This window comes from Vicia villosa, linkage group LG4 (genome assembly GCF_029867415.1).
Source record: "Vicia villosa cultivar HV-30 ecotype Madison, WI linkage group LG4, Vvil1.0, whole genome shotgun sequence".
Taxonomy (NCBI): Eukaryota; Viridiplantae; Streptophyta; class Magnoliopsida; order Fabales; family Fabaceae; genus Vicia; species Vicia villosa.
Window position 1 is genome coordinate 145,843,920 of NC_081183.1, and position 11,787 is coordinate 145,855,706.

Here is an 11,787-nt window from a genome sequence, read left to right on the forward strand (position 1 = left end):
GGATGTCCGGAGGAAGAAGACCCGGAGGTACGTCCACCGCGAGACAAAGGAGGCAATCAATGTAAGCTATAATTTATCATTATCATCAGGGGACGTCATTACAAAAAATTGGAAAAAAAATCTTATTATTTTTAATCTTGATTTTTTAGAAATGACCTCCCCAGATGATAATCATAAACTATAACTTACATTGATTGGCTACTTTGTCTCGTGGTGGACGTATCTCCAGTTCTACTTCCTCCAGACATCCACCTCATTCGTCATATGTTCCGACCCCGGTTACCACTTCCAAAAACTAACATGATAAATCCAATACAAATACACTGTGCGATACAATCCGAAATCAGAACAAAACAAAACAAAAACATGTTATTCTGCCCGACGAGCGTTACAAAATACACATCAAACAAAAAAAACACGTTATTCTTCCCGACGAGCGAACTCCTCCGAATGAAGATAATTATACCAATCCTCATCCCACTCAGTCTCAGAACCATCAGCGTTGATCACGACTCTCACGCCTGAAGACTGAGCTTGAGCATCCGGGCCCCGGGCCCCCTGGGAACGAGAAGTAGAGCCGGTCGAAACCTTCTTCTTCTCCTTCACCTCCTTCACCTCCTTCACCTCTTTCACCTCTTTCACCTCTTTCTTTGAAGAATCCTTTCTTCCCTTAGCGCCCTCTCTAGAAGACATGTTCCTGTAAACAATTGAAATCGATTAATATGCGAGACAAAATAAAAAACAAAAAAATTTGAACTTCTGATATATTTCGGAAGTTCATTTCCGAAAACTGGGATGGAGGTGTTTTCGGAAATGAACTTCCGAAACACCCCTGCGATGCAATTTCCTGCAACTTCCATGGCAGACCCCTAAATCAACCTTCAAACCAAATCAAAATGCTTCTAAACAACCTAAATACTACTAACAACCTAGCCATATATCATTTATGCAATTAAAACCCTATATAACATGCATTTGAATAATAGATCTAAAAATTTCAAAACTTACAAAGTGTTAGGATTGAGGGCTTTTGAATGTTGTTTAGCAGTGTGATTGGAGCCTTGATGCAACTTTGGAATTCTGTTTGCAAAAATTTTCGCCTCTGCCACTTTTTGTTTTGATTTAGGGTAAATGATTGGGGGAGGGGGAGTGTTTTGATAAATCTGCAGAAATCGCAGTATTTCGGAAGTGAACTTCCGAAATAATTGTTTTGGAAATGAACTTCCGAAGTAAGTCAATTTTTTTTAAAAAAACACGCTTTCGGAAATGAACTTCCGAAGCAGGGGTAGTTTTGGTTTTTCGCAGGAGGTGACCACCCATAGGGAGGTGGGTAAAGAAATTTTCATAAAATTTTGGCTCCCTCTCTATATCTGACTCTTACTGTCTCGAAACTAACATTTTATTTTCTCCTCTAGTAATCAATGTCTCAATTCTCTTGTTAAAATATCAATATTTAGACATAATAAGATATAAAGAAATTTTATCAACATGACTTTGTTTAATATGATATATTACAATTGAGGATACAAATTAAACAGTGATGATCCTAATTTTTTAGCGTAAAAAAATATATCTAATTTGGGTAATGATTAACAATATATTCAAAACCAATATAATAGTATCTCATGATTAAACACTTTAATCATACACATGCATACGAACATATTATCATAAAATTATCAAAATCATACAAAATCATATCAATAAAATTATATCACCATATAATTAATTTTTTTTACTATCCTTCAGTGATGCTTGATAAGTTTTTCATGAACTATATAAATAATTTATTTTGTTATCCTCCAGGGATACTTGATAAGTTCTTCATGAACTATATAAATAATTTGTTATAAACAGTGATCTAAAAAATATAACCATCATTCTGGGATGCATTAAAATTATTTGTGTCATTCTGTTAAAATGACAATCTTTTTATGACTATATTATAAATTATGAATTTTTAGATCGACACAAAAAAATCTTTATAAAATCTTTTTGGGATATTTTAATATTATTCTTGCAATCTTTTTGGGATGTATCAAAATCGCAATTGATATTATCCTGGTCAAATAAGATATAATAGGTTGAAACTAATATATTGTATGATACTAAAACCAACAAAAAAATATATATGAGAGTTTCGTACTGATAACGTATTGTGAAATTCACTAAAACAATATAGAGATGAATGAAAGATGAAAGAGAAAAAAAGAAAGAGAAAATAATATTATATTGTATTCTTCAAATACCATTTATATTAATATAGATCCTATTTATAGAGTATTAAAAATATGAAAAATCATAATGGTTAATAAAAAATAGAAAAATGTATAAACTACTAAGATGTACATCACATTTATATTTATTCAAACATTTAACAACATACTATAATCTTATTTCACATAATTTTTTCTATAATAAATAACTGAATAATTTTGGCAAAATTGTTAGACTTTGAAAACCAATCAAAAATAAATAAACCGTTCAAACAAAAGTAACATAAACGGGACCCTTAGCAAAAGATCTGCTGATTAAGCATTAGAGCACATGTTGAATTAACGAGCAAAATTAAATGCACCCATGCATACATACTGACTCCATTCAACTCACACTACATGTCAAAATGTACCGTGGAACTTTATATTGGATTAAAAGGCTGCGCATCTGACTATTCACCAACATCTAATTGTTTTGGAAAATATTAAATAGAGTAGTATGAGTACAATGACCTCCTTATAAATTTGAAAATTCATAAAGCAATCAACCTAGGTTCTAAGTTAGAGTCAGTGGCGGTGCCAAGAATTTTACGTAGTCTGAGCAAAAAATTTAATTGTATGTTATATGTAATAATATATAAATAGTCATAAAGAGTGTTATATAAGAGAGATAAAACACTAAATAAAATTAAGAGGTAAATGTCCTCTCTGATTCTTTGCGTAAATATTTGAATAATATCAACATCTTTAAGTGACTTGAATATCTCCCACTCGGTGTAATATATCATCAAGTCATTACCGCACATCGTTGATCTTGTTGCACAAATTAGACTTGATAATCTTCATTGCTGAAAAAGCTCTTTCAATGAATGTTGTCGACACCGGCAATATCAAAGACAACTCAATGAGCTTGTAGACCGATAGAAATATCAAATGTTTCTCAGTTTGAACCATTTTTATAGCCAAACTTTGAACATCTTTACAAGAAGTAAAGGAAGCATGCCTTTTCACTTGATGTACATAAGTCTCAAGTTGCTCCCTTATTGTTCCACGGTCATCATCAAAAAAGTATGCATGATAAATATTAGAAAGACGAGCAAGCTTATCAACATCAAACTTGGAAAAGAGTTCTTGAGGTCAAGACATGAGACGCAATCCAACACAACGTTACTTCCCTCACTAAACTGGTGATCCATCTCCACACATATTTTGTCAATAGCAACATAAAAAATCTCTGCACGGTAATGGTGAAGATTAGTGACAGTCATCCCTTCTCTTCTTGAACAACCCTGAACTGATATTTCTTCATCCATATTTGGCACCGAAATACTTTTAGCAAAACAAAATTCTTAGACATCAATAAATAAATTATCCCAACCACTCTCTCTCTCTCTCTCTCTCTCTCAATGTAGCCAACTGAGTTTTAACATCATCAACTAATTCCATAGCAAGCACAATATTAAGATCTTTTGTTTGCAAGATTTTTGAAAGTTCATTTGTGATACCAAACAACTTTAACATAAGCTTCAAAATGAAAGCAAATTTAAAGCTCTCCATTTTATCTATCAAAGCCGCTTTAGATGGTCCACGTCCATCTTAATCAATACTAAGCACCTCTAACACGGAGGACCACATCTGATCCAAACGAATCAAGGTAGTATAATGTGAACCCCATATAGTATCCCCGGGTCTAGCGAGACTAGATGATTGGTGCAAGCCCTTTCCTTGAGATATCTCACCACTCTCACGTCTATTCAAAATATCTTGGTGTTGTGCCTCATTCAAAGCATCCTTTCTCTTGCAAGATACACTTGTTGTGGTTACAATCAAGGAGATGTACTCAAAGAAATCATGAATAGATGAGCAAATACTAGCAACGTCCACAACCACTAATCGCAAACGATGAGCATAACAATGGACATAGAAAGCATAAGGATTTTCATCTAGAATCCTTCTTTGTAAACCATTAAACTCAACTCTCATATTTGAAGCCCCGTCATATCATTGCCCTCGTATCCTTGAAATAGATAATGTGTGATGATCGAGAATACCATAAAGAGCATCCTTTAGTGCCTCAAATGTAGTATATTTGACATGATGTAGAGCAATAAATCATTCCACAACCTTCCCTTTGTCGTTCAAGAACCTAGAAATATAAATAAAAATTCAAATGTATTCATCTAAATTTGAATGAAATTTACAAGTTTAAGTTAATAATTGTAGTAGTTTCAATAACAAACTCATTGTACTAACCTCAACATCACCGTCATTTGTTCTTTGGCAGATATATCACGTGACTCATCAATAAGCACAGAGAATTGTCTATCACTAAGCTCTTCCATAATCACCTTGGTAATTTCATGTGCACAACACGTTGCAAGCTCCTTTTGAATGTCACCGGAAGTCATTATGCAATTTTTTGGACCATGATCAAAAGCATCTCATTTTTTCATCATTAGATTTTACCCAATCCACCATCTCTCTAAAATTTCCCTTGTTTAGAGAAGTAGCGCTTTCATCATGGCCAAGGAAAACAATGCCTTATGCTATGAGATATCTAGTACAATCTAAAGAACAAGTCAAAGTAATCTTATACAATTCTTCTGATTCCCTAGTTGCTCTAGCAAATATACTTATCACACTTTGTCTTTGATTATTATAATTGTTAGAGTGCTTCATACACGAGTTGTGCTTACTATCATGACTACCAATATGATCTTTAAATCCTTTAGATGCATGCTTCCAATCTTTAAATCCGTTTTTGTTGAAGACTTCTTAACCAAAGTGTTCGGCCCTCCCGGGCGGCTTAAAGAGAAAGAAATAGAAACAATAAGTTGCATCCTTCGACTCACTGTATTCAATCTATGTATAATTCTTATACCATACTTTAAAAAATGCTCTTGAAGACTTCCCAAATTGAGTACGAGGAAATATTGCTAAATTTGGTTGCGTTGGACCCTTCAATATATATGCCCTCCTCACTTGGTCTTGAATATCCGGAGCATACTCATAAATTTGTTTCCTACATTCTGGATCATGTACAATCTCATTTGGATTAAACTCATTGGCCACATTAGGGGGTGTTTGTTCTACTTCGGCTTCCGGTTGCTTAACATTCACTTTCTCAATACTTGTTCTAGGAACCAAAAACCTTCTCATCTCTAAAATTTAATGATTCAGAAAAAGAAACTATGAAGCTAAATTGAAAGTAAAAACTGTATCTCATTGATTCATTGAAAATAAATTAATTCATTGAACAAAATTGAAATTAAATTGAAGAAGAAATTGATTTATTGAATACAAAGCAAAACATAAATTAAGTTTATCAAAATAGAGGCAAATCAAAGCATAAACAAAACATAATTTCCGAAAACTTAACATTTTTATATTTTTAAAACAACTCCAAAATATGACGGTACAATACCTATATAAATTTGAACCCAAAATAATAATAATTTGAAGCTATATTACAATTACAGTACACAGTAGTACAGTACATATCCTGAACCTATATAAGTTCAAGAAAACAACCATAATAAGCTCCGATTAACCTTGTTGACAACCCCAATAAGTTCAGCTGATTCTTATCGTGAAACCACAATGATCGAAGCCGCAATCTTCTCAGGGCTTATGACTAGCACCTAGTCCCTCAAGGAAATCAATCAACCAAGTTGATTACAAGTGTGTGTTACAAGATGTTTCTAATAAGCAGATTACACAATGTTTAACTACAACAACAAAAACGGTTAATAAGCAAGATACGAACAAAAGCTCCTTGCTAAAATACAAAACTATACAAAGATTTCTCTAACAGATTTTGTGTAGCGCTTTGCTATAGTTTTGTAGAACTTATTTGTTGATTTCAAATTCTTCCAAAGGCTTCCTTTATAGAGAAGGATAGATCCGTTGGAGGGTAGAATAGGAAATGCAAAGTACAATTGTAAATTCCCCAATGGTCATGATGGGAATAGTAAATAACAAGTACAAGTTGGACTGTCCTTACGCCATCCTATAAGAGTATAAGTCACAGTTTACGTTAGTACTTTTATGTTCACCATCACACGCAAGTCGTCCTTGATCTTTTAAGTCTTCATAGGCTTCTGATTGTATGTTGGTTGAAGCATGTTGTAGATGATCAGAACTTGAATCTTTAGTCCCTAAGTCTTTGAGTCTTCATAGCTTGTTCAGCAGAATCTTGTTTTCAGAGTCTTCAGCACTTGGTCTTTAGAAGCGATGTCTTCAGATCTTTATAACCCGTTCAGCAGAACCTCGTCTTCAGCATCTTCAGAACATGGGACACAGAAGTAAAGCTTTAGAAGTCCTCCAAAACTTCCTTACAAAGTCATGATCAGAAGAAGCTCTTGTACTAACATTCCTTAGAACCGTTGCAAAAGTAGCATTCCAGAGTCTTGACTTCCATTGTAACACAACACTGGTATTCTTCCAGAATGTTGAGTTCAAAATTTGATGACGTCATATGCCTTCTTACCAGAGTCGGAACCTGTAAGTCAAAAGCCACACACTAAAAAAAAAATTGTTAGTGTATACAATTGTTCTTTAAGATAATATGTAAAATTATCATCAAAACCTAAAGTCAGATGCAAAATCAATCTTATTCTTACATAATGGTCATCACGAAAAGGTGGTAGTCTTGGATGTTTTGTACGGTCGTAGCTATTCCTACAAGCAACGCATAATTTCCCCTGCCATTTCACGTTTTTTTCTTGATTCTTCTTCAACTTCTCATTGACATTTAAATATCTCTCATTCTTAACCTTAATCACTTGAATATAAGCTTTGAATCTTCATTCTTCTCTGCACACCTGAAATTAAATAAAAACAATAAAACGATAGTAAAAATAGTAATAAAACTAAGTAAAAGGCGTGAATTTAACGATATAATCAAATAGTAAAGAACAATAAAAACTAGACTACTCCTCAATACTTAGATATAATTTTTGTCTCATGAAACATGTGATTTCTCGTGTATCTTTATACCTTAAAAATGTTTCAATTTATAGAGAAAGTCATAAAAATTGGTGCATAGTAACAACTCTTTCAAATACTAATTATATGAAGCAATGTATACTTTCAGTTTCAGCGTTCAAGTGATATCAAATATATTGCAATAGTTCAATGGCGGTGACTTATGGCCAATCATATCTCTTGCTCAAAGGTTATGAGTTCAAATTCCTTGGATGTAAAAGTTTGTTCTAATCAATAATTTAAGGAAATTTCTTTATGAACTTTTATATATATATATATATATATATATATATATATATATATATATATATATATATATATATATATATATATATATATATATATATATATATATATATATATATATATAAATGGAAAAAACACCCATAATATTTCTAAAATACCATTCGGATATGCATATCTGAAGGTATTATTTTCACATTTTTTCTGATTTCGAAAATGCATATCCGAAATAACTCATATCAACTATTTCGGAGATGCATATTCGAAATTACATTTTTTTTCATTTATACATTGAATTTAAGATGTTAGATGTTTTTCGAAAATGCATATCTAAAAAAACCCTTCATATACCTTTTTCCCTCCATTATTTCATTCATCTTCTTCCAAACAAAACTCAAACCCTCTCCAAAACCTCAACCATTTTCAATCAATTTTTCATCTTCAAACCGAGTTTCATGTGGTTCATCACAGCAAAGGGAACATAGTAAGCACAATTTGAGGTAAAATTTTCTCATTTCATTTCTTATTTCACTGCATTGATGCTGATTTGTTGGTAAAGAAACTACGTCAGTTCAGAAATACACTTCTGAAATCCACCAAACTTATTTCGGAAGTGCATTTCCGAAATAAGGTCTGTTACAGAACAAAAAAATACAGTTTTGATCGCATGTATGTTTTGTGCATTTGTTAGGTATGGTGGATCCCGACAACATTGTCAGAGATGAGTTAGAAGTTTCGGAAGAGGTCAACGTAGATGCTAAGTCTAAAGAGTCAAGTAACGATGATAAAACGATTGTCGTTGTGGTGGATGTTCGACCACAATTTACAAATGAAACGACTTTCACTTGTCGTGAACATTTGCTACAGTGAATTCGAAATGAAGCAAGTAGACTTGGATTTGATCCCGGAATTGCATTTCCGAAACATCCCCTGATAGAAGGATAAGATTTCTTGGGTCCATATTACTCAAAAATCCTATAAATAATGCTTCTATACATTTTCATTAACATCTCAAGCCACAATCAGAAATGACTCTGATGCTGCTTCAATTTAGGTTTTCGCGCGACACGCTGTTCACGAAGTTGATTTCGGCATTGAACTCTCGCTTGCATTATCTAGAAAGTCGAAAGGTGGTCAAGCCTCAGTACCGTTCACCTTCACTGGACGCCGAAGGAAACGTCAAGATCACCCCATTTGAGCTCAAGAACGACAACGATTTAAAGGTTATGTGGACAACTTTTGAACGATATTCCTCGAAGGGCCCGATCGATTTGGATGCAAAACTTCAAAGATCGGGAGAAGACGTTATCAAAATGTTGTGCCGTCCTCAACTACCCGTGTTTAACAATATGTAGCTTTAATTTTATGTTGAACTATCTATGTAATTTCGATTATTTATGATAAATCGATGCTTTATTGCTTTGTTTTTTGTTCTGCATCAGACATTATTTCGGATATGCATCTCCGAATACTTTTTTTTTCTTTCTGAAAATGGAGCTATTTCGGAAGTGCACATCCGAAGTCACCTTATTTAAAATAAAAAAATGTGTCTTCGGATGTGCACATCCGAAATCACATTTTTTTAAGAAAAATGTGCCTTCGGATATGCACTTTCGAAATATAAGAGTATTTTAAAATTTTTATCGCGGATTTATAAAAAGATATATGAATGTAAAAAGAAATTGTTTAATTTAAACAATCGAAAATGTCAAAGCCAACACAACCAAACCAAACCAAGACTTAAACCCAAGAACATATAATTTTGGACAAACAATTCAACCACTATTTCATTTACTTTCTCAATGGCAAATATGACTATATTAACTATTGTTAATAATCATAGCAAATGTTAGAGCTATAGGAAACTCTACATTAAAACTTGAAAAGAACTCTTATATCAGAATGTGTCAATGATAATTTATGTATATAAATTTTTCACCGATATTGCTTCCTAAAATCACTTTTCGTTCAAGAACATATTTCTCCATCTTTATAATAATCAGGTGAGTTTCATTGTACATTCCAGAACATTGGTCAATATTGTGTGATAAAAAAAAGAAAATTTCTTCACCCACCTCCTAATCTTCTTGCCCACCCCTGATGAATTTACCACAATACCCCTTGTTTTGGAAGTTCATTTCCGAAACTGTACTTTTTTTCTTAAAAAAGGTGTTTTCGAAAATGTATCTCCGAAAACGTGTTTTTTTTAATATAAAATATTGACTTCGGAGATGCATCTCCGAAATAAAGTTACTTTTCAGAAAATGTGGTGTTTCGGAAGTTCATCTCCGAACGCACCCCCCTTGAGAATTCGGAAATGAACCTCCGAAAATATGTCTGGACAGAATAAAATGAAAAACAACAACAATTCGCTTTATTTAATCGGGTGAAGATTACAACGATAATATTACATAAAATTAAAGTTACATATTGTTGAACACGGGTAGGTGGGGATGAGAGAGTGGTGGGGAGAAAAAAAGGCTTCCAAATTTCAAAAGGTTTTTTTATTCTTTTAATAAAAATACGTACTACTGTAAGTAACAAATGACGGAGGAGGTGTAACCGGGGCCGGAACATATGACGGAGGAGGTGGATGTCCGGAGGAAGAAGAACCGGAGGTACGTCCACCGCGAGACAAAGGAGCCAATCAATGTAAGCTATAGTTTATCATTATCATCAGGGGACGTCATTACAAAAAATTGGGAAAAAAATCTTATTATTTTTAATCTTGATTTTTTAGAAATGACGTCCCCAGATGATAATGATAAACTATAGCTTACATTGATTGGCTCCTTTGTCTCGCGGTGGACGTACCTCCGGTTCTTCTTCCTCCGAACATCCACCTCCTCCGTCATATGTTCCGACCCCGGTTACCACTTCCAAAAACTAACATGATAAATCCAATACAGAAACACTGTGCGATACAATCCGAAATCAGAACAAAACAAAACAAAACACGTCAAACAAAACAAAAACATGTTATTCTGCCCGACGAGGGTTACAAAATACACATCAAACAAAATAAAAACACGTTATTCTTCCCGACGAGCGAACTCCTCCGAATGAAGATAATTATACCAATCCTCATCCCACTCAGTATCAGAACCATCAGCGTTGATCACGCCTGAAGGCTGAGCCTGCACGTCCGAGCCATGGACCCCCAGGGGACGAGAAGCAGAACCAGTCAAAAGCTTCTTCTTCTCCTTCACCTCCTTCACCTCTTTCACCTCCTTCTTTGAAGAACCCTTTCTTCCCTTAGCGCCCTCTTTAGAAGACGCAGTCCTGCGTGCTGGTTGGTTGCCTGTTATGTTCCTATAAACAATTGAAAACGATTAATATGCATAGACAAAATAAAAAACAAAAAAATTTGAACTTCTGATACATTTCGGAAGTTCATTTCCGAAAACTAGGATGGAGGTGTTTTCGGAAATGAACTTCCGAGACACCCCTGCGATGGAGTTTTCTGCAACTTCCATGACAGACCCCTAAACCAAACTTCAAACCAAATCAAAATGCTTCTAAACAACCTAAATACTACTAACAACCTAACCATATATCATTTATGCAATTAAAACCCTAAATAACATGCATCACAAAACTAGATCTAAAAATTTCAAAACTTACAAAGTGTTAGGATTGAGGGCTTTTGAATGTTGTTTAGCAGTGTGATTGGAGCCTTGATGCAGCTTTGGAATTCTGTTTGCACAAATTTTCGCCTTTGCCACTTTTTGTTTTGATTTAGGGTAAATGATTGGGGGAGGGGGAGTGTTTTGATAAATCTGCAGAAATCGCAGTATTTCGGAAGTGAACTTCCGAAATAATGTTTTCGGAAATGAACTTCCGAAATAAGTCAATTTTTTCAAAAAAAGACGCTTTCGGAAATGAACTTCCGAAGCAGGGGTATTTTAAAATTTTCGCTGGGGGTGACCCCCATAGGGAGGTGGCCAAAGAAATTTTCTAAAAAAAATTATGGCTAAAGTCAAATGTTTCATTTATCTAACGATTATTATTATTTTACAATATACTTTTCTTTTTATTTTTCAATTTTTTATTCTTTTAATCCATCTTTCTCATTTGATTAATTAATAAAAATTAATTTGATAATTTTTTTTCTAATTTCTTATTTTTCATATAACGAGAAAATAAAAAACGACATATAAAAAATATTGATAGTAATAAATTAGAATATTTGTAGTTATATAACTTTAATGTTGTATTTGTAGTATCAATTTTTTTAGGCATGGCAGTCGTACCCGGAGCCCCCGCCTCAAATTTAATAGGGAAAATTAATAAAATTGGGGTGAGACAGGTGTCGAATAAATCTAATTTTTAATTATGCAAA

General features: G+C 33.6%; 1 protein-coding gene across 1 annotated transcript; it reads right to left on the reverse strand.

Annotated features, from left to right (window-relative positions):
- Positions 1-3,011: 3,011 nt before the first annotated feature.
- On the reverse strand, positions 3,012-3,529 carry LOC131598022 (uncharacterized). The gene is made up of 2 exons (XM_058870671.1): positions 3,388-3,529; positions 3,012-3,346 (listed from the first exon to the last, which is right to left on the reverse strand). Exons 1-2 carry the CDS (start codon positions 3,527-3,529, stop codon positions 3,012-3,014), a joined length of 477 nt encoding a protein of 158 aa, XP_058726654.1.
- Positions 3,530-11,787: the final 8,258 nt, after the last annotated feature.